The sequence below is a fragment of the Aotus nancymaae genome, unplaced genomic scaffold (assembly GCF_030222135.1).
Source record: "Aotus nancymaae isolate 86718 unplaced genomic scaffold, 86718_ANA_hifiasm-v0.15.2.pri h1tg000036l, whole genome shotgun sequence".
Classification (NCBI taxonomy): domain Eukaryota; kingdom Metazoa; phylum Chordata; class Mammalia; order Primates; family Aotidae; genus Aotus; species Aotus nancymaae.
The window spans coordinates 88,702,683-88,724,842 of record NW_026988450.1 but is presented as its reverse complement, the minus strand read 5'-3'; the positions used below and the strand labels follow the sequence as shown (position 1 = coordinate 88,724,842).

The 22,160-nt window shown below is 38.3% G+C and overlaps 1 protein-coding gene across 27 annotated transcripts in view; it reads left to right on the top strand.

The window, feature by feature from the left end:
• PTK2 (protein tyrosine kinase 2) overlaps nt 1–22,160 on the top strand; it is a 352,445-nt gene that overhangs the window by 105,011 nt on the left and 225,274 nt on the right. For 19 of the 27 annotated variants that reach the window (XM_064384640.1, XM_064384638.1, XM_064384629.1 and 16 more), the window contains 2 exons: nt 6,403–6,629; nt 17,950–18,116. In XM_064384640.1, the coding sequence (XP_064240710.1) occupies nt 6,435–6,629; nt 17,950–18,116 (362 nt within the window). In that variant the 5' untranslated portion in view covers nt 6,403–6,434. Of the gene's footprint in view, nt 1–6,399; nt 6,630–17,949; nt 18,117–22,160 lie in introns of those variants that run through there. The other 8 variants (XM_064384646.1, XM_064384649.1, XM_064384645.1 and 5 more) reach the window with 4 other exon arrangements.

Sequence of the window (22,160 nt, the reverse complement as noted above, 5' to 3'; positions counted from 1 at the left end):
TTTTTTTGTGTTACAAATGTTCTCATTATACTCTGTTATTTTTTTCTTTTTTTTTTCTTTTTTTCTTTTTTTTTTGAGACAGAGTTTCGCTCTTGTTACCCAGGCTGGAGTGCAATGGCACGATCTCGGCTCACTGCAACCTCCGCCTCCTGGGTTCAGGCAATTCTCCTGCCTCAGCCTCCTGAGTAGCTGGAATTACAGGCACGCGCCACCATGCCCAGCTAATTTTTTGTATTTTTAGTAGAGACGGGGTTTCACCATGTTGACCAAGATGGTCTCGATCTCTTGACCTCGTGATCCACCCACCTCGGCCTCCCAAAGTGCTGGGATTACAGGCGTGAGCCACCGCGCCCGGCCTATTTTTTAATGTATAATAAATTTTTGTTGACTGGTTGTGCTACCCAATACTAGATCTTATGCATTCTGTTTTTCTATGCATTAACTATCCCCCTTCACTGATGTGTAGTCTTATAGATACTCAACCTTCACTTCTAATACATGTATTTAAATATGTAATTTTTTTTTCTTTTTTTTTTTTTTTTAAGGAGACAGGGTTGTGCTCTGTTGCTGAGGCTGGAGTGCACTGGTGCAGTCATAACTTGCCGCAGCCTTGAGCTTTGGGGCTTAAGCAATCCTCCTGCCTAAGCCTCCCGAGCAGCTGAGACTACAGGCACATACCACCATACCCAGCTAATTTTTAAATTATTTTGTGCAGGCAGGTCTTGAACTCCTGGCCTCAAATGGTCCTCCCATCTCAGCCTCCGAAAGTGCTGGGATTACAGGCATGAACCACTGTGCCCTGCCACATGTATAGATTTTAATCTAAGCATAATTCTGTCTACATTCACTGTTTTGATATTTCTTTTCATTGTATCATTTAATTCAAAATACTTTGAGTTTCTTCTTGACAAATTGGTTACTTGAAATACATTGGTTAATTTCTGACAATGGAACATTTTCTAGTTATTTCGTAGTTGTTGTCTAGCCTAATGCTAGACACAGAATATACTCTGAATAATTTTAGTCCTTTTATATTTATTGAATCTTGCTGTTTCACTCAGCATATGGCCAACTTTAGGAAATACTTCTTGTGTACTTGCAAAGACTACGTATTATCCTATTAGGTATAGTGTCAATTTCTATGTCAGTTAGATCAGGTTTGTTAATCATGCTCTTCAGATCTTCTATATGGTACCAAAAGTTATAAGGGTGTATTTTATGTATACCCAGAAGTGCCACCCGACACCACATCCCCCATTCCTGCACTTTCCATCTTGTTCACACCTCTCCTATGTGTAACCAATCTCACTGGACTCCCATTTCTACTTTGTGGGGTTATTTTGCAAAAATAAGCAGATATATTTATATTTTCCTATTTTCTCCTTTTTATTCAACAGGTATACTGTGGCTGTGATTTGCACTTTGGGTTTTGAACTTAATAAATCCTGGAAATTGTAGGGCTCTTCCTCTTTCCTCTTGTTTTTCCCCCAGCAGATTGATAGTACTCCATTATGAAAATGTACCATAGTTTATTCAATTAGTCTCTTACAAATGGACATTTAGGTGTTTCCTAATACTTTTCAAGGCTGCAGTGAATAACTTTATGCATGTGTATTTTCTTGTTGTTAAGTATATGTCTTCACTTGGGACTAATATAACAAAATACATAAACTGGGTGGCTTATAAACAACAGAAACTTCTCACTGGTCTAGAGGCTGGAAGTCCTAGATCAGAGTGACAGCATGGTAGAGTTCTGGTGAGAACCGTTTTTTCCAGATTTCAGACTGCCAACTTAGATCCTCAAGCATGTCTCTGGAGAGCAGAGAGAGGAAGCATGTTCATGGGCTCTCACAAGGGCACCAATCCCACTCAAATAGGACCTCATCATTATGAACTCATCTAATCCAAATTACCTCCAAAAGACCCCACCTTGTAATAGCATCACATTGGGGAGTAGAGTAGCAACTTATGAATTTTGGGAGCACACAAACATTTAGTCCATAACAGTATATCTTTCTTTCTGGTTTTTTCTTAATTATACTTTGGGCTCTGGGGTACATGTGCACATCCTGCATCCTGCAGGATTGTTGCATAGGTACATACATGCCATGGTGGTTTGCTGTCTCCATCCCCCATCTCCTACATCAGGCATTTCTCCCGGTGTTATCCCTCCCCATCCTTACCTCTCCCTGCTGTCCCTCCCCTTCTCACCCTTCCACCCCTGCACCTACCCCAGTGATTGTTGTTTCCTTCCCTGTGCCCGAGTGTTCTCATTGTTCATCACCAGCCTATGAGTGAAAACATGTGGTGTTTGGTTTTCTGTTCTTGTGTCAGTTTGCTGAGAATGATGGTTTCTAGATTCATCCATGTCTCTACAAAGGACACAAACTTGTCATTTTTTATGGCTGCATAGTATTCCATGGTATATATGTGCCACATTTTCTTTGTCCATTCTATCATCAATGGGTATTTGGGTTGGTTCAGGTCTTTGCTATCATAAATAGCGCCACAACGAACATACATGTGCATGTGACTTTATAATAGAATGATTTATAATCCTTTGGGTATATACCCAGTAATGGGATTGCTGAGTTATATGGAATTTCTATTTCTAGATCTTTGAGGAATCGCCACACTGTCTTCCATAATGGTTGAACTAATTTACACTCCCACCAACAGTGTAAAAGTGTTCCTTTTCCTCCACATCCTCTCCAACATCTGTTGTCTCTAGATTTTTTAATGATAGCCATTCTAACTGGCGTGAGATAGTACCTCAGTGTGGTTTTGATTTGCATTTCTCTAATGACCAATCATGATGAGCATTTTTTCATATGTTTGTTTGCCTCATAAATGTCTTCTTTTGAAAAGTGTCTGTTCATATCCTTTGCCCACTTTCAAATGGGTTTGTTTTTTTCTTGTAAATCTGCTTTAGGTCTTTGTTGATTCTGGATATTAGCCCTTTGTCAGATGGGTAGATTGCAAAAGTTTTTTCCCATTCTGTTGGTTACCAGTTTACTCTAATGATTGTTTCTTTTGCTGTGCAGAAGCTCTTAAGTTTAATTAGATCCTATTTGTCTATTTTGGCTTTTGTTGCCATTGCTTTTGGTGTTTTAGTCATGAAGTCATTACCTGTGCCTGTGTCCTTAAAGGTGCATAACAGTATATCTTTGGCATAAATTCCTGGAAGTGGAATTGCTGGGTCAGAAGACACATGTAGTTTTGTTAGGTATTGCCAAATTCCCCTTTATACAGATTATAGCAAATTCTCATTCCTGTCAGCGGTATATGAGAGTTCCTGTTTCTCTACATTCTTACCAACAGATAGGGTACTGGTATGACCTTTTTTAAAATAATTATTTGACAGTTTATATATTTATATTTTCACTGAGGTAAAATTCCTGTAACATAAAATTCACCATTTTAACAACTTCAAAGTGTACAATTGAGTGTTCTTTAGTATATTCAATTATCACCATGATCTAAATTCAGACAGTTTCTATCATCCCCAAAAGAAACTCCTTACCTATTAGCAGCCATTCCCAACTCTACCCTCCCCCCAGCCACTGGCAGTGGGTATTCTACTTTCTTCTCTGTAGATTTGCATATTCTTGGTGGAATCACAATTTGTGGTCTTTCATGCCTGGTTTCTTTGTAGTATTATGTTCTCAAGGTTCATCCATGTTGTAGCATGTATCAGTGCTTCATTTCTTTTTTTACTGAACAATATTTCATTGTTGAGTATACCACATTTTGTTAATCCGTTTATCCATTGATGGATATGGATATTTGGGTTGTTTTCACTTTTTCGGTATCGTGGATACTGCTGCTGTGAAAATTCACATATAAGATTGTTTTGTTTTATTTTGTTTTGTTTTATGACAGGGTCTCTCTCTGTTGCCCAGGCTGGAGCGCAGTGGCATGATTACAGCTCACTGCAGCCTCGACCTCCTGGGCTCAAACAATCCTTGACCTCCCAAGTAGCTAGGACTATAGGCACGTGCCATGACACCCAGTTAATTTTTGTGGGTTTTGTAGAGATGAGGTTTTGCCATGTTGCCCAGGCTGGTCTTGAAATCCTGAACTCAAGCAGTCTACCCACCTCAGTCTCCCAAAGTGCTGGGATTACAGGCGTGAGCCACCATGCCCAGCCGTGAGTCTTTATTTGGACATATGTTTTCATTTCTCTTGGGCATATGTATACCTAGAATTGGAATGATTGGTTCATATGGTAACTCCATGTTTAATCTTTTGAGGAGCTGCCAAACTATTTTCATAGCGGTTGTACCATTTTATATTCTTCCAGCAATGTGGGAAGGTTCCAGTTTTTTCACATCCTTGCCTATACTTGGTATATCTTCTTAATTAATTGTCTGGTCATATCTTTGCATTTTTTTCTATCATTTCCTCTCTCATTTTAAAAGAATTTCTGTATATATAAAGGGTATTAGTTTTTTTCTATGATACACGGTACATGTATTTTTCTTTTTTTTTTTGGCATCTTTTGACTTGGTTTATGATTATTTTTTCCCTTTTTTGCTGTGCTGTCATACTTTAAAAAAAAACTAATTGGAAAATACTTCGGATGAAAAATATATTATTTGTGCTTTGTTTGATACCAACAGAGGGTTGACTCTTTTCTTTGCTGGGCAGGTAGTAGGGAGCCAACAGGGTCTGGCTCTGTTGCCCAGGCTGGAGAGCAGTGGCGCGATCTTGGCTCACTGCAGCGTTCACCTCCTGGGCTCAAGTGATCCTCCCACCCCAGCCTCCCGAGTAACTGGGACCACAGGCATGTGCCACGACTCCTGGCTCTTTATTGTATTGTTTTGTAGAGATGGAGTTTTGCAAAGTTGGCTAGGCTGGTCTTGAACTTTTGAGCTCAAACAGTCTGCCTGCCTCAGCCTCCTAAAGTGCTGGGATTACAGATATGACGATCTGTGCCTGGCTGGATCTGTGGGTTTTTTTGTGTGCTTTTGTTTGTTTTAAGACAGTCTCTTCTGTAGCTCAGGCTGAAGTGTATTGATGCATTCATAGCTCACTACAGCCTGAACCTCCTGGGCTCAAGCTATCGTGGGACTACAGGAACATACTACCACGCCCATGTTAAATTTTGTATTTTTAGTAGAGACAAGGTCTCGCCATGTTGCTCAGGCTGGTCTCAAACTTCTGGGCTCAGTCTTCTTGCCTCAGCATTCCAAAGTGCTAAGATTATGGGCATGAGCAGTTGCACCTGGCCTGCCACGATGGATCTGAGCAGGGATTGTACTCCAGGTTTCCAAGGCTCTCTTTGCTTCTGTACCCAGCTGTTCTCACTGCAAGTCTGGGGATGTCCTGAGACTGTTCTGGTTTATTCCTGAGGCCTTATTCCTGTTTGCTAAACCCTTTCACTGTTTTGAGAGGCTCCTTCTCAGCTCAGGTTCAGGATTCAGTAACTGTCTTCAGGAGACAACCCACAGGGTGTTTGATACAGTCTCCACCCTTCCTTCTCACCAGAATCCTGGGCCCCTTGTTTGGAATATTTGATCACTTGCTGCCAAAAGCTCTGCTGGTTTCTCTCGCATTAGCCTTTTCCTGGCTCTTCAAGATCTTAAGGGCTCAGAATTGGCAAAAGCCCTGTGGGAAAAAGTAGCCAGCTGTTAACGTATCATTTCCTGTCTTCATCTGTGTCATTCATTGTCTTCGTTGCCTCAGAATGTCTCTGTCTTGAGCCCTTCAAACATTGTTTGGGTTAAAAAATTTTTTAATCTGGATTTTCGTTTTTCTCAGTGGGAGTTTAGGCTTGCGCAGGCTATTCCTTCAGACTCAAATAGAAGTCCTTTATGGCATTTAAAAAATTTAATTGTGCATGCTTTTTTGGTTTTGTTTTCAGTTGCTCTGTGTCTGATTCTCCTGTTAACAGTGACTCGGTTAAGCAGGGGACCTTATTTTAATTATAGTGTTTTTAATCACCAGTGTCTAGTATCTATAATGGCTACTCATCGAATTTGTATTGTATGAGGAAAGAACTTTGCCCTTAGGTAAAAGTTTTTGAAAATAGGCAGCAGGTTAACAAATTTGGCTTTGCTATGAGATTCTCCTCCAAATTTAAAGTCTGTGGTAAAGAAAGGGGGGTAAGTGGGGTTGTTACATTGTTTGTAGATACTTTTTGACACAGCTGAAATTGGAGTCCTGGCCTTTTAATAATTTGTTTAACAAATATTTATTATTCTATAAATCAGGTTCTACTCTGGGTTTGGGGAGAGACTGATTATTTTTGTGGGTTAGGTCTCTATTCTCCTCAGGCTCCTTCTGCATATAACATATCAAGAGAGAATATAGGCCATTTGATATGAACGTCAACATATCACATTGTAATTGGTAGATAGCAAGTATAACACACCAAAAATTATTTTGTTCTCTTAACAGAATATGACAGATACTTAGCATCTAGCAAAATAATGGCAGCTGCTTATCTTGACCCCAACTTGAATCACACGCCAAATTCGAGTACTAAGACTCACCTGGGTACCGGTATGGAACGTTCTCCTGGTGCGATGGAGCGAGTATTAAAGGTCTTTCATTATTTTGAAAGCAATAGTGAGCCAACCACCTGGGCCAGTATTATCAGGCATGGAGATGCTACTGATGTCAGGGTAAGTATGTTTTTCTGTGAGACATCTTTAATGTTTATTTAGGTTAAAATTTAATGGCATGTATGAAAACAATGTAATAATTTTTATTTAACTTATCAGGAACTTTTCATATTACGGAGATATTAAACTTTTCATTATAAGATTTGTTAGTTAATATGCAATTGACCCGAGTTTTAATTGTTGTAAAGTTTCTTAGGAAAATAATTACTGAATCATATTTTAGTCATATAATGCCATTGACTTATTTTTCCCTCCTAGGCTTCTTTTTTTAAACTTTTGGATGAGTCCTAGGAAACAACACAACCAAAATAGCCTCTAATACTCATGAAATAAGCTATTTTTCTAGAAAGTATATTTTGAAGGCATTGCATGATTTCAGATGGGATAATTTCTTTTAAAACTGTTGAGCTATGTGTCAGACACTGTGCTCGGTTCTGGAGATGTAAAAGGTCTCTGTGAGATCCTTGATCTTACAGCTTAGAGCATGTAGGGAGAGACATCATGAATGTGATTATAGTACAGTGCAGAAGTGCCTCACTGGAGGTTCTTGTGGAAGCTTGGAGGAATAACACCTTTTAAATGTAGAAGTTAGTACTAGAAAGGATTTCCTTTGGGTCTGGGAAGGTGAGTAAAGGTAGTAACACGGAATTGGGGGAGAAGAGCCTGCTAAGCAAAGATGTAGGTAACTGCATCTTTCTGAAAGTCGGGAATGAGAAGGTAGCACTGTGATTTCAGAAAGCTGAGTTCGGTATTTAAATTTTTAATGTTTGCTTTGATGAAGTGTTTAATACCTTCTCTTTCCTAGCCCCCTCCACCTAGTCTATATTCATCTTTAAGGAGAAGTTTCCAGTGACAAGGAAGTTTAGATATATCTCTTCTCTCTCTCTTTTTTTACAATAGCAAAATTAATTAATTTTCTACTCTCTAACTTACATGCCTTTATTATTTTTAACCAAAGCAAAGGGATTGGTAGAATTTAGATTTAAGGCTAAAAGGTTGGGCGCAGTGGTCCATGCTTGTAATCCCAGCACTTTGGGAGGCCAAGGTGGGTGGGTCACTTGAGGTCAGGAATTTGAGACCAGCCTGGGCAACATGGCGAAATCCCATCTCTACAAAAAATATAAAAATTAGCCAGGTGTGGTGGCACATGCCTATAGTCCCAGCTACTCAGGAGGCTGAGACAGGAGAGATACTGGAACTCAGGAGACAGAGATTGCAGTGAGCTGAGATCGCCCTATTGCATTCTAGCCTGGGCAACAGAGCAAGACTCTGTCTCTGTCTAGAAAAAAAGAAAAAAAAAAAAGATTTAAGGCTAAAGTCTTGTATATAAATTGTACATAATTTTTTGTTATCTCTGAAATTTTATATTAACAAACTATTCATATGGATTAATTATTAAAAATATGATAGCCTCTTTTATAAAGTTTTTATGAAGCTTGTTGGCTTTTTCTAGTTTTTTCTAATTCTGTGTTTTACTTTTAACCTGATAAACACTGCCATTTGGTGGAAAGGCTTGCAATGAGTATCCTGCCATAAGGTTAATTAGATAATTCATACTGGAAAGAAACCTTGTATATATAACTTTATGTAAAGCTTTTAGTGTATGTTCTCGTCTTTGTAGATTTCAGATACAATGAAGGAGGTCACTCTTCAGTAAAATCATTTTATCAGCTCTAATGAACTTCAGAGCGTTCATAAAGGAGGGAAACCTTTCAGAGATTATGAATTTGACAGGACATTTAGCAAAAATGTTCAAGACTTATATCAGAAATCTCACCTAGGAAAGACTAAGCCATGGTTTTACTATCAAACTTTCTGCATGTAAGGGGATTACTCCCACAGAGCCAGTGTCACTGCAGGCATGTCAGCCTTAAAACTTCCTAGTCATGCATTCATATTGTGAAGAAAAATTTGCATCATATACAAATGCATAAGTTATCAGAACTCATTTATCAAACTTGTAAAGATTAATCTGATCAAATCTATATGGCCACAAACAAGGTGTTTTATTTCATAGTAATTGGCAAATTATCAGTTAATTGTTTTCAAATTGAGGCAGAAAAATCACAATTGGCGTTGAATTCACCATAGCCCTTTCCTGGGATAGCATGAAGTTCTCATGATACTGAGTCACTGTGATGGAAGACTGGATATTATTCGTAACCCACTTCCCATTGATTGCTTTAATGCTCTAACGTTTGAAAATGCAGTATCTTAATTGTAAATTAATGAGTGGATTTGCACATCTGAACAAAGTAGTACTGAAGAACATGTCTGTGACATCTTTCTCCCAAATAAGAGGTATCAGACAAAGGAACATTATGGATACAAAGTATTGTTAGGAAAGAGAAAAATGGAATAAACATCATAGTATTTGAAGGCCTGATGACCTTAGAACAGGAAGTGGGGATTGTTAGAATTTAGATTTAAGAACTGACCATTGAATAGCATCATCAAAAGGGATGTCATACAACTATTTTCTGAAATGATATGCCTTATTGTTATTCAGATACTGAATAATTTGATTCAATCTTAAACTCAGTATAGCTACACTGCCCAGTATCATAGCTATGTGTAGTTGAGCACTTGAATGTTGCTACTCTGAATTGACATGTGCTATAATATAAAAATATATTCCATATTTCAAAGACTTAGTAAGAAAACAATAAAATATCTCATCAGTGTGTTATGATTACATGTTCAATGATAATACTTTTGATACAGTAGCTTAACTATATCATTGAAATTGAATTCACCTTTTTCTTTTTATTATTACTTTTTTTTGGCTATGGCTACTAGAAATTTTTAAATTACTTATGTGGCTTGCATTATATTTTTGCTGGACAGTTGTGCTCTATAGAAAGCAATTCTCAGAAAGACTGTTTGGATCAGAAAAACCAAAACCTTTTGAGGAGTTTAAAGATTAGTTTTCACCAAGAACATTTGGATTTTTGTGACATTTCATTATAGTGGCTTTATTTTCATGCCTCAATTAATATTACTGCTTTTACAATTATATGTGCTAATTGTACATTAATTAATATTTGGTCGCTGAAAAGATTCACAGGATTCCACAGTTTATAGGCAAAATCCATTACAGCAACACTAGTATAATGATACTCATTTAATTGATCTGAAGATCTTTGGTACAGGCTTCTTGGCCTTGGACATGTTTTTTCTGTAGATGTGAAACCATTACTGGCTTATGTGTGAAGCATCTCAGTATGAGGAAGTGGTGGGGGTCTGTGAGAGGATCACACAGGTACTTTCCATCTACATAGCCAGCCTCAACCTATGGACCTACCCAAGTGCTGCCAAAATTAGGTGCACCTCATCAGTCCAGTTATGATTATGAAATCGTACTGACAGGCTGGTATATTCTACCCCTCAAACAGCTCAGGAACCCATGGTTACAAACGTCACTTATCTTGGCCATAGGTTTGGCCAGGTGTCAGTACCGTGCTTCAGGCAGCTCTGGAGAGAAATATGGGGTCAATCTAAAAGAGCCAAGAGAAATCCAGGCTGTACAGTATTGAATAAGATCAGTCATCTGGAAACATGGCAGTGATAATTCAGAAAAATAATGACATAAAGAAAATTCCCAAATTCTACCAGAGAAGTCCCCTATCTAGGAGAAAGAATGACATTTACACCAGACTTTTCTTTTTCTGAGACAGAGTTTCACTGTCACTGCCCAGGTTGTAGTGCAATGGCGCAATCTTGGCTCACCACAACCTTAGTCTCCAGGGTTCAAGCGATTCTCCTGTCTCAGCCTCTCGAGTAGCTGGGATTACAGGCATACACCACCATGCTTGGCTAATTTTGTATTTTTAGTAGAGATGGGGTTTCTCCATGTTGGTCATGCTGGTCTTGAACTCCCAACTTCAGGTGATCCACCTGCCTCAACCTCCCAAAGTGCTGGGATTAAAGGTGTAAGCCACCGCATCCAGTCTACGCCAGACTTTTCATCAGCAATGCTGGATGCAAGAAGACACTGGAACAGTATCTTCAGAGGGCTCAGAGAAAATAATGTGTACCTTAGAAGTCTATCAGATAAATTATTAATCAAGATAATGTGAAATGAAGGTATCTGCAGAGAAGTAGTGATGTTAGAAAGCTAACAGCATGGGCTCTCTTTGAAAAAACAATTAGATGATATAATGCAGCATGAAAAAAAGTGAGCCCAGAAGAAAATACTGGAGCAGGATGCAGAGACAGTGGTCCATTGTCATACTTGCTCCCTTGTATGCTGTCCTTCTTATAGCTCTCTTAATGTCCCCATAATCTCTTGAATCTACCACCACGATTTAATCCAGCTTCTGCCTATTCTCTACCTGTCTCCATCCTCTGATTGGTCTCATTCTAGATTTGCAGCCTTAGTGCTACCCAGCTGTCATGCTGTTTCCCCCCATCTTGTTCTCTCCTAGACAACCATTTCACACCTCCTCCACTTTCTTCAACCTGCAGTACTTGAAAACGTCCACACATTTCTGTATCTTCCCTTTCCCCAGTATTTATACCTCACTTCTCTGTCTGTACACTTCTTGCTACAAAATAACCATCCAGTGCTCCAGTTAAAGGGTTACTTCATCTTTTAGTCACTTAGATCCATTTGCAATCGTCTTCTACTCTTTTGCTCTCAAACCATTTCTAATATATTAACCAATTTTGTCCACTTTATCTTCAAAAATATATTTGGAACCTACCTATTTCATATCGCCTCCACTGCTACCCCTTTTACCCCTTTCTTTGAGCTCCTTAAAAATGTCTCCCCCATACAGTATGGCATGGTATCCTAACTGAAATGTTTCCCTGCTTGCTCTCCTCAGTCTGTTGACAACCCAGCAGCCAGAATGATCCTGGAGAGATGAAAGCCAGAGCACTTCACTCCTCCACTCAGAACCTATTTTCATTTAGTAAACATGCACGTCCTTTGAGAGTCTCCCCCATGTCCCCCATCTCCTCCCCCTATCATGCCCTGTCACCTTCTGTCCTTGTCACTCACTTTTTCTTTCTACTTCTTGTTTTCTCTAACATGCCGATCACTGAATCAGTGATTTGCCCAAAACCCCACAAGAGCTCCCCATTTCTCTCAGACTAAAAGTCAAAATTTTTTTTGTGGCCTACAAGGACCTACAGGATCTGGCTCCTCGCTTGTTCTCACCCTGCCCTTACTAACTGCCTCTTGGGGCATCCAAGGCTAAGAATGCTCCCTTATGCGTTACCATTTCTGTTCTTCTATCACTGTTTTATTTTCTTCAGATCATCATTGTTGACATTGTTTTGTTCTCGATTTGTTTGCTCATTTACTAGCTGTTTTATTCCCCTCCTTCTTAAGTTCTGTGACATCAGAGACCTTTGTACTTAATGGTATTATCGCCAGCGTCTCTAACAGTGTCTAGCCGGCAAACAGCAGGTGCTCAGTAGGTATAGGTACTTTTTTGAATGACTGTGTGGCATCCTAGGTGAAATCCTGACAGAAATATGTTAGGAAAATTGGCCACAGAAGTAGAAAGCCTTAATTGACAAATAGCCACAAAGAGATTGATTTGATAGTCAAAGATTATACCTAGTTAAAGCCATACCCCACTTTACTGATATCTCTATCAAATCTTTGTACCTAACTTATTTTTAAAAAAAGACATTACAAGGACTAGAACAAATGATTTTATGCTCATGCACCAGGCAAATACTGGGCAAGTACTATATGATGCTGCTTAAGATTACACCACCATTGAGTTCTCGGACAGTATTCTTATCACCTTCAAAACCCCTTAAATTTTTTCTGACTGGTACATTGAACTTTTTTAAATGTGTAGCACATCCTCAGGTTTCAGTACTTGTCATGAGCCACTAGGGAATGGTTGGTAAATCTGAATCTGTAATAGTATATAGAAAAAAATCAGTTCATGTAGTTTGCTAAAGTATAGGTTTGTTGGGTTGGATTAATACTAATTACTGTTACCAAGCTGGTAGTGGGAAGACTAGCAATGGGAAGTAACATTGTGTTCAATTTAAAATCATCCTTCTGATGGAAATGGGAAAATGTACAGTGATTTGGGATTCTACGAGAACAAACTGTGCTATAAACAACTGGTATCTGTAGGAGAAGGGAATTCTTCAGAGAGTTTTCTCTAAGTTTAGCCATAGGTAGGTGCCTGGAGGACTTTTCAGAGCAGTCCAACAGTCTTCAGTGTTCATTGTTAGGTGTCATCACTGGACACATTATGTGTGTTAGAAGTGTAAGCTGTTCTCTCTGATAGAGGTGCAGGTAAATGTGCATTTAAAAACTTGAACATTGATTGTCATAGATTCAAATAGTTTTGATTCTAGAAAGGACTATGGAGGTCTTAGAAAATTAAAGTCTTCCTTTACAGGATAGAAAGTATCGTCCAGGAAGAAAGCTAGAAAGAAAAGCTTTAAGAAAAAGCATACAAGCCATGTTGAGGAGGAGAACCTGAGCTAGCAGAGTGTGAGAAAGAAAAAATTTTGAATTTAAAATCCTTAGAGATAGTGATTGAGGTAGTGATTTCCCATAGGCAGGATGATGGCCCCTAAAGATGCCTACATCTTGATCCCTAGAATCTGTGCAGATGTCGCCTTACAAGGTCAAAGGGACTTTGCAGATGTAATTAAGGCTATAGATCTTAAGGTGGGAAGATCATGAGTTTTTCACTGCAGCAGTCCTTTTCCTTACTGTAGTCAGAGGGAGGTGAATATGAAAGAAGGATCAGATACAAAATTGAAGGAAGAAGAGGACCATGAGCCAAGGAGTACAGGTGCCCTCTGGAAGCTGGAAAAGGCAAGCTAAGAGCTTCCAGAAAACAGCACATCCCTGCTGACATCTTTATTTTCGGCCAGTGAGACTCATTTCATACTTGTGATCTACAAAACTAAACAAAACTTGTTGTGTTTTAAGCCCCCAAGTTTGTGGTGATTTATTACAGCAGTAATAGGGAACTAATACAGTGACTGTGGACCATCAAGATAGAAAAAGTGGATTCTTTGTCTTGGAAGGCTTTTAGAAGGACTCCTGGTTTACTACTGGACCAAGAGGAGGAAACATACTAGGTGTTGGAGAACAAGATTTGAATTTTTGGATCTTGTTTTTTGATAACCCAGTGATGAAAGCCTCCTAGAAGACTGGTAGGAAACACTTGGTTTTCTAAATGTGAAGAGTATCTGAAAGAGAAACACATGGAGGAAAAGAAACACTACTGTAGAGGAATCAGTAATGATGATTATATTTGGTAATTCTTAGGAGGCAATAAGGACATGAACAGTGTCAACAATGTATGTTGCTTCAGATGTCTCTTCTAGAAATAAACAAATCTGAAAATTAAGTGTGAGAATATAGCTAAAAACGTCAAGTACCCCTTTTTGTCTCCTCCTCCCCACAAACCACTTAATACTCATTTGCACATATTCATTGCCATGTCTTTCTCCTGTGAGACTCTAAGACTTCTTAAGGTAAGGATTTCATCTTAACCGTCATGGTGTCACTAGCATCATGCATGTAGTGGGCACTTTAAATGTTCATTGAATAAATGAATGAACAGTTCATGAAATAATGAACATGAAGGAAAGAGGCACATGACCTATTTCAAAGATCATTGTGGTGACGGTCACTTGTTTGACAGTACTATCTAAAAGGTAAGTGGCTAAATGGAACCAAGCAAAATAATAAAATAAAAACTTTTAGAAATGAACAAAATTATGGCCTCATATCATTAGTAAGTAACCAGGGAAATAAAATCATCATAACAACAGTAAAATACCTGTGGGAGATTTTTTGGTCATCAAATTGATCATCTTAAAATTGACTTTATTTATTACTGTGAGATAAAAGGACAGTCTGTAACATTATGCATCAAGTATAATTGGTATAGTTTTGTTGATGAACAGGCAGTTTGGTTGTACTTATCAAAATGTTTTAGTTAAAGGAAATTTTGTCTATTTCTATGTGGTGCTCATAAACACGTTTGATGACAGCTAGAAGGATGTTCATAGCAGTATTTTCATTTACACCTTCCTTTCTCCTTCAGAACAAGGAAATCGTTGTTCATCAGTATAAAATGACTTTGCACATTTAATGTTATCTTCCTGATAAGGTACAAGCATGATGTGAACACTGGTTTCTTTTAACCTTAAAAAGAATTCTTACACCGTGAATGTATACTGTGAGAATCTAATCAGAAAAAGATGTGTATTTCTGACACTTGGGATATGAAATAAATGGAGAGACAGAGGTTTCAGAGTAGCCAACTATTGTTTTGTATTTCATAGGACCAGATGTGCCTTCAAAGCTGCGATGAGAAATTTAAGTTTGATTCTGGTACCTTTAGTGGCATATTTAAAACCCATGTCCTATTATCTCCTTAGAGACAGTCATTTTTATTCTAAATGTATGTGTGTGCGATATGAAAATGGGGCACCTCCATATGGCAGCACTGTAGGGTTGGTTGAGTATGCATTCCTCACTAAATACATAGTTCTCAGCTAGAGTTATTTGTTGAGTTATCCAGACCAAATATTTAATTCTCAGAATTACTTAAGCTACTGAGTATATGCTTTTAGCACCACATATTTAAGCACTTTGTATATATGTTTGCTGCTATCTAGAGAAATTTGTAAGGGTGCTAGAGAATGAGAAATAGGACAGAGTACAAAATGGATGCATAGTAAGAAAGCAAAAAATGAAACAGAAGTTTATTGCTTTTCACTATTTCCTGGAGAGTGAAAGTTGAATGCTGGTTTACTCAAGAGATACTACTCTGTGCAAAGGCTGTGTTACTCACATCTACACTTGAATCCACTCTGAGTCTCTTCAGGCAACATGATCAAGTGAATGGAACAAAATTGTCTCTGTTTCGTAAAACTCCAAGATGGAAACCTACTTTTCCCTAACAGATACAGTTCTGGGCTAAGTCTCTTTGAGACTGGTTTGCTGCAGGTCTCCTATGTGTGTGCTGTGAGTTTAGAGGAGATGAAGTGATTTTTTCATGGGGTCAATACAGAAGGCAATCAGAGAAGGTGGGCTTTCTCCTAGGATGTAAATGGTGACAATTATAAGAAATGATTTGTGTTCCGTACTGCCATACATTCAACATCAGGTTATGGAAGGATAGATCAAGTAACCTGAGGCAGATGGCTAGAGACCACTGTAGACATCGATCACAGCTCTAACAAGAGAGAGCCTCTTCTTGAATTGGTGAGCTGTGGAGCAAGGTGACTTTCTGACCTACACTTTACTGAGGGTAACTAGTGTTGGTGTGCACTGGATGTTGATCTGGAAAAGCTGGACAAGGAATTAGGAGCTTTTGTGGGAATTTCAGAGGTGTTGTGTGTTGGCAAGAAGCTGCAGAAATCACTTCAGAGAGAATTGTTAAAAGGTGCTCCTTCCTCTAGGCAAATTCCCCACCCCAGAGCACAAGGCTTAAAGACTAGAACGTGGGTTGGATTCGGCCTCAGCTGGACATCCTTGTGTAGGTAGGGTACTGCCATTTACAGTGACCCTGTCAGAAATTCTGGGCCTTGGATCAAAAAGCCAGGAAGGACATTTTATGCCTGTGTCAGTTCCACATAGGAGGCTGTAGGCTGCAAACATCCCTCCTGTCCTGATGAGAATTCATCATCTTTATGAAGCTATCTTTGACTCTTCCAGCCTGACCCTTTGTTCATGCTTTTTCTCTTGATATCATGTTTACTCCCTACCTCTGTCCCTCTCTCTGCCACTTCCTGTGCTTGACAAACAAATTTGTACCCAGGATTGAGTTGTCTGAATGAGAGATTGACTCTACCACTTCATTCAGTCAGTGCCCTGGGAGGTCTGGCACATGCCAGGCACCAGTATTAGAAGCACACGTCCTCAGTGTGCGTACACTGGGTTTTGGACAGTTTTTGTATATAGTACATGTTACGATTTATCATTGCTTATGGAGAAGGCTAGGGATAATATCCTTTGTCATGATCGGCAGCATTGTGCTATAATAAAGCAGTACTTGGTGAGTGCAGGAACTTTTATATATGTGTTACAGTAAAAGTTTTATTATAACTTCAATTAATTGCTAATTTTAAAAGCCAGTGATATTTTTTCATAAACATTTTCATTTTAATATCAGCATCTTTTTTTTTTTTTTTTGAGATGGAATCTCGCCCTGTCACCCAGGCTGGAGTACAGTGGTGTGATCTCGGCTCACTGCAACCTCCACCTCCAGGGTTCAAGTGATTCTTCTGCCTCAGCCTCCCAAGTAGCTCGCACTACAGGCAAGCGCCACCATACTCAACTAATTTTTTTTGTATTTTTAATAGAGACTGGGTTTCACCATATTGGTCAGGCTGGTCTCAAACTCCTGACCTTGCGATCCACCTGCCTCGGCCTCCAAAAGTGCTGGGATTACAGGCATGAGCCACTGCACCTAGCCATCAGCATCATTTTTTAAAAACTTGTCTTATCACCTAAAAGATTGAGAAGGTCACAATTGGTTGTGATTTGCATACCTTCATGTAAAGGGCAGCAGATGGTTCTGTCATATTCCCAAGTGAGTCTTCCATACATGTTGCCCATTTAAAAATATATTCTCCCATGGCCTTCATAGCTAGGCAGGTACAGGGCAAGAGTCCCTTCTAACACTTAACCTGTCCATTGCTCCAGGAGAAATTTCACCATCTCTAGGGTACCTTCTCCGATGACTTTATTCAAAGGTGACTTTCTCTTCTGAACTCAAGGGAACACATGTTAGAAGCATTAGATTTGGGAGCATTTTATATTACTGCATAATAATTTTTAATGAGCAAGTAATAAACTGATTAGACCCAAATTCAACAAACTTTTCATGTATCTTCAGTGTCACCAAAAACATAGCCTTAACTGTATGTTCCTGAATGTACGTTTTTTAAAAAAATGATTATGAATGTTGTAGCCTGGTCTTGAACAGTATGATCTAGAAAGTATAACTCCCTCCTTGGGTCTGGATCTTAGAAAGCACTAACTGAAAGATAGCTGGTATACTTTGACAGCTTTGGAGGATGATGACAGTGGAATTGCAGAAATGTATTTTTAAGTTTACATGCTTTATTAATAAAGGAGACCATCTTTTTGTTTTGTTTTCTAAAACTTTTCCTTGTTCTTGAAAATACTATTTCAGAAACAAAGATTCCTAAGTAATTTATTTAACTTGATATTCTTATACCAAAGATTTCTGATAAGAAATGAACATTGCATTACTTTTTAGCTTACAGTTCTGTTTTTTTGTTTTTGTTTTTGTTTTTTGTTTTTTTCAGTTTATAACAGTCATTCTTGTGGGGGGGTATGTTTTAGGGCATCATTCAGAAGATAGTGGACAGTCACAAAGTAAAGCATGTGGCCTGCTATGGATTCCGCCTCAGTCACCTGCGGTCAGAGGAGGTTCACTGGCTTCACGTGGATATGGGCGTCTCCAGTGTGAGGGAGAAGTATGAGCTTGCCCACCCACCAGAGGAGTGGAAGTAAGATACAAACCTGCTTTGGTGTGATGCACACTTGATTTGTTTTGCTTTTAAAAACCATGCACAAGATAAAAAATGTATATGCTTAATTTTCACACTGCTTGTCGTTGCAATTCTGGTATAAACAAAATTGGTTAGTAATTATTAATCAGTGATCTCTTCTAGACTTCTAGCTTTTAAATACTATTAACTATACTTTGAGCCATCTCAGTCTACTGTGATGGTCTTTTGTTAGCTGAATTCTCATCAGTGCTACTTTGTTTCAGCTTTTGCTCCCAGTAAAACTCAAACCCTATTTTTTTTATATATATATTCATTTCTTGTCATCCTTTTATGTAGCAAGAGTTGATATCACACCTAAATACCTTATTAATGGGCTACGTAGCTTGTTTTACCATGCCCAGTAATCTAGCGCGCACCTACAAAGAATGAGTGTGTATTTGCTGTTCACATGCAACATTAAAATTAGGAAGTAATCTCTTAGTGACTCCTGTTGAAATGTTAGGAAAATAAAATTATTTCAGAGTAAATTAAAAGAATTCCCTATAAGTGTTCTTTTTCTTGTTCTCCCCTATTTTTTTCTTTTTAACAAGCAACTCAGGATTGTGGTAGGAAATTCTACATCTAAAATACTTTTGAGAGAAGTATAACTTGTAAAAATGGGCTTTCTTCTCTAGGGTTCTAATTTTTATAGGTAATGCTACAGAAATAAAGATAGTTGTAGATTGAAGAGTACATTCAAAGGGTCAGTAACTTTCAAGGATCTAGATTGATTAGGGTAGACATTTTAAAAGAAAAACATGTTTAGGTGGAATAATATTTTTTTCTTCTTTGTGACAGGGTCTTGCCCTGTCACCCAGGCTGCAGTACGGTGGTATGAACATCGCCCACTGCAGCCTTGACCCCTTGGGCTCAAGCAATCCTCCACTTCAGCCTCCTGAGTAGCTGGGACTATAGGCACACACACCACACCCCGCTAATTTTTGTATTTTTTGTAGAGATAGGGTTTTATCATTTTGCCCAGACAGGTCTCAAACTCCTGGGCTCAAGCAGTCTACCCACCTTGGCCTCCAAAATGTTGGGATTACAGGTGTGAGCCACCATGTCCAGCCTGAATAAATCTTAAGTTGAATAAATCCCTACCCCAGTTACAGAGTTCATCAAAGAAATACAGTAGTATTTTCAAATTCTTCAGGTAGCTGGAACTGAGCTAACAAAATATTCCTTGAGAATATAGTTTGGTTTGTTCACATCAATGGCTAGAGAAGATGTGACCTCCAACTATTTAGTCAGTTATGCAAGTAAGCATTCCAAAACAAAGGATATGTAAAAGTTAGATAAAAATACCTGCAGGGTTTTTGTTTTGTTTTGTTTTTTTGAGATAGGCTTCTTGCTGTGTTGCTAGGGCTGATCTCAAACTCCCCTATTCAGACAATCCTCCTATGTCAAGGTACTTTTATTTAACACAATTCTATTATCTTGGTTTATATCGACATGTCAGATGCAAACTTTGTTATAAGGAAATCCTTAGTGCTCAAGAAAATGGTCATTGAATCTATCTGAGTATAGTAGATTGTTGTTGTTACTGTTCTTTTAAGCCAATTTATTTCACTTTTTTTCCAAGTAAAATTGAATAGGCACTGACAGGGTCTTGAATCCTCAAAAGGAAGAAAAGTTTAGACTGGGTTAAATAGAATTTCTCATAGATTGACCGTACTAGATGAAAGGGTGATCAAGATACTACTGCTCATAATAATCATGATGATGATGACGATGACATTGATGCCTTGTGACTGAGCCAGGGACTCTGCCAGCTGTATGCTGCTTACAGCAGATAACTTAAATGTATATTTCATTTGACTGTCCCCAAACTGTATGAGTTAGAGACTACCATTCTTGTTAATTTACAGATGAAAACAAAATTGATAAACTTGTAGTTACATAGCTTTGATTTGAATTTAGCTGTCTTGCTTCATAGTACAGGCTTTAAAAATCAGATTGCTTATCTCAATATAGGAATAACGTTGTATAGGAAAATGTAGCTAGGCTTTTTAAGATTAGTAAAAGTTGGCCGGGTATGGTGGCTCACACCTGTAATCCTAGGAGTTTGAGAGGCCGAGGCAAACAAATTACTTGAGGTCAAGAGTTCAAGACCAGCCTGGCCAACACGGTGAAACCCTGTCTTTACTAAAAATACAAAAATTAGCCAGGCATGGTGGCAGGTGCCTATTATCCTAGCTACTTGGGAGGCTGAGGCAGGAGAATCGCTTGAACTTGGGAGGTGGACTTTGCAGTGAGCCAAGATCGTGCCATTGCACTGCAGCCTGGGTGACAGAGTAAGACTCTGTCTCAAAAAAAAGATTAGTGAAAGTTACATGCATCGTAGGTGGAGATGATGACAAAGGAAAATGTGACAGATAAACTGATGAAGTATTTTCAAGAGTTACAAGGGTTAATACTGATGGTTCTATATATTTAAAAGGGGAGGAATTTAAGTGTCAGTAAGGAACAGGAGACTACAAAAATAACTGAGAGAATTTGGATGGATCCAAATAGAAGTTCTAGAAATCAAAGGATACATAAAATAGCAGATTAGACATAGCTGAAAATTAGTAAAGAAGACAATAGAAAATTTCCCAGAACATATCCCCGGAGAGATGAAAAGATGGAAAATGTGAATGTAAGTTTAGGTAACATGAAGAATGAGATGGTCAACTCATTTCTAATAGAAACTTAAGAAGAAGAGAATAAAAAAGCATGGGGAAGAGGAGATAATTTCAAGAGATAATGGTTGAGAATATTATAGAATCAATGAATGACATGAGCCTTCAAATACAGGATTATCCTAAAATCCCAAACAGAGTTAATAGAAACTAAGTTGATGCTTTGGCAGATTGTATTAATAGTAAAATATTGTTACACCAGAGAACAAGACAGGATGTTAAAAGCACGTAGAGAAAAATTCAGACTTTTCAACATCAATAATCGATGCCAAGAAAATAGTGGGAAAATATGTTCAAAGTGATGAGGAAAGTAGCTGACAACCTATATTTGTTTGCCCAGTTAAATTGCCATTCAAGAACAAGGTGAAACAGAGACATTTTCCTTAGAGGATATACCACCGAAGGAACCTCTGACAAAAACACCTTAGTAAAAAGGAAAATGATCTCTGAAGGAGGGTCTCAGATGTGAGATGGAAAAAATTGGTTAGGTCTAAATATGCATTGGCTCCATGAAACAAAATAGTAACTGATTTTTGATTTGAAGGACTAACACATAAAACATAAGTAGGAAGGGAACAAAGTATGTCAGGTAAATAGTAACCAGGGGGAAAAGCATTATATCCTGTTAATATCCTATGAAAAAAATTTTTAATACATTTTTAAAGCATCATTAGGGATATAGAAGGCAATTATAATATAAGCTTTTATCACCCAGAATTTAATAAATATATCTCACTTAGCTTCCTGGATACCAAACTGCTTTGGTTTTTCTTCACTGACCATTAATAGTCTTTCTGAACTGTTTAGCCTTTAAATATTGGGGTGCTCCAGTAACCTCTTTTCTTCTCTTTCTATTCTCCCTATTCCTGCCTTGGCCATTAAATCATACATTTGATTGGTTGGACACAGGGAACCTGATAAATTAGTATAACAACCCAGGCAAAAATCCTAAAAGATGGTGCGGTAGGGGAATAATAATAGAAGTGGTGAGAAACAGTTGTACAGGGATGTATTTTTAAGGAGGGAGCTGATGGGATTTGCTGATGGATCTCTTAGAATGTAAGCCATCCAATTATATTTGTAAATCATTTGGGCTCAGAAACTTCCAGTAGCTTCTCATCACACTCAGAGTAATCTCTGGAGTTTCTGATGACCTCACAGTCCTTATCTCCTTCTGCTATTCCTCTTCCTCCTCCACTCTGGTGACATCAGTCCCTTTGATTTCAGTTTTCCATTAAATTCTTGAGTATATTTTAGTTCTTTTCTTAAATACTCAGGTTGGGATCTGATGTGATGGTTTCTTCTCTATTACCAGACTTTT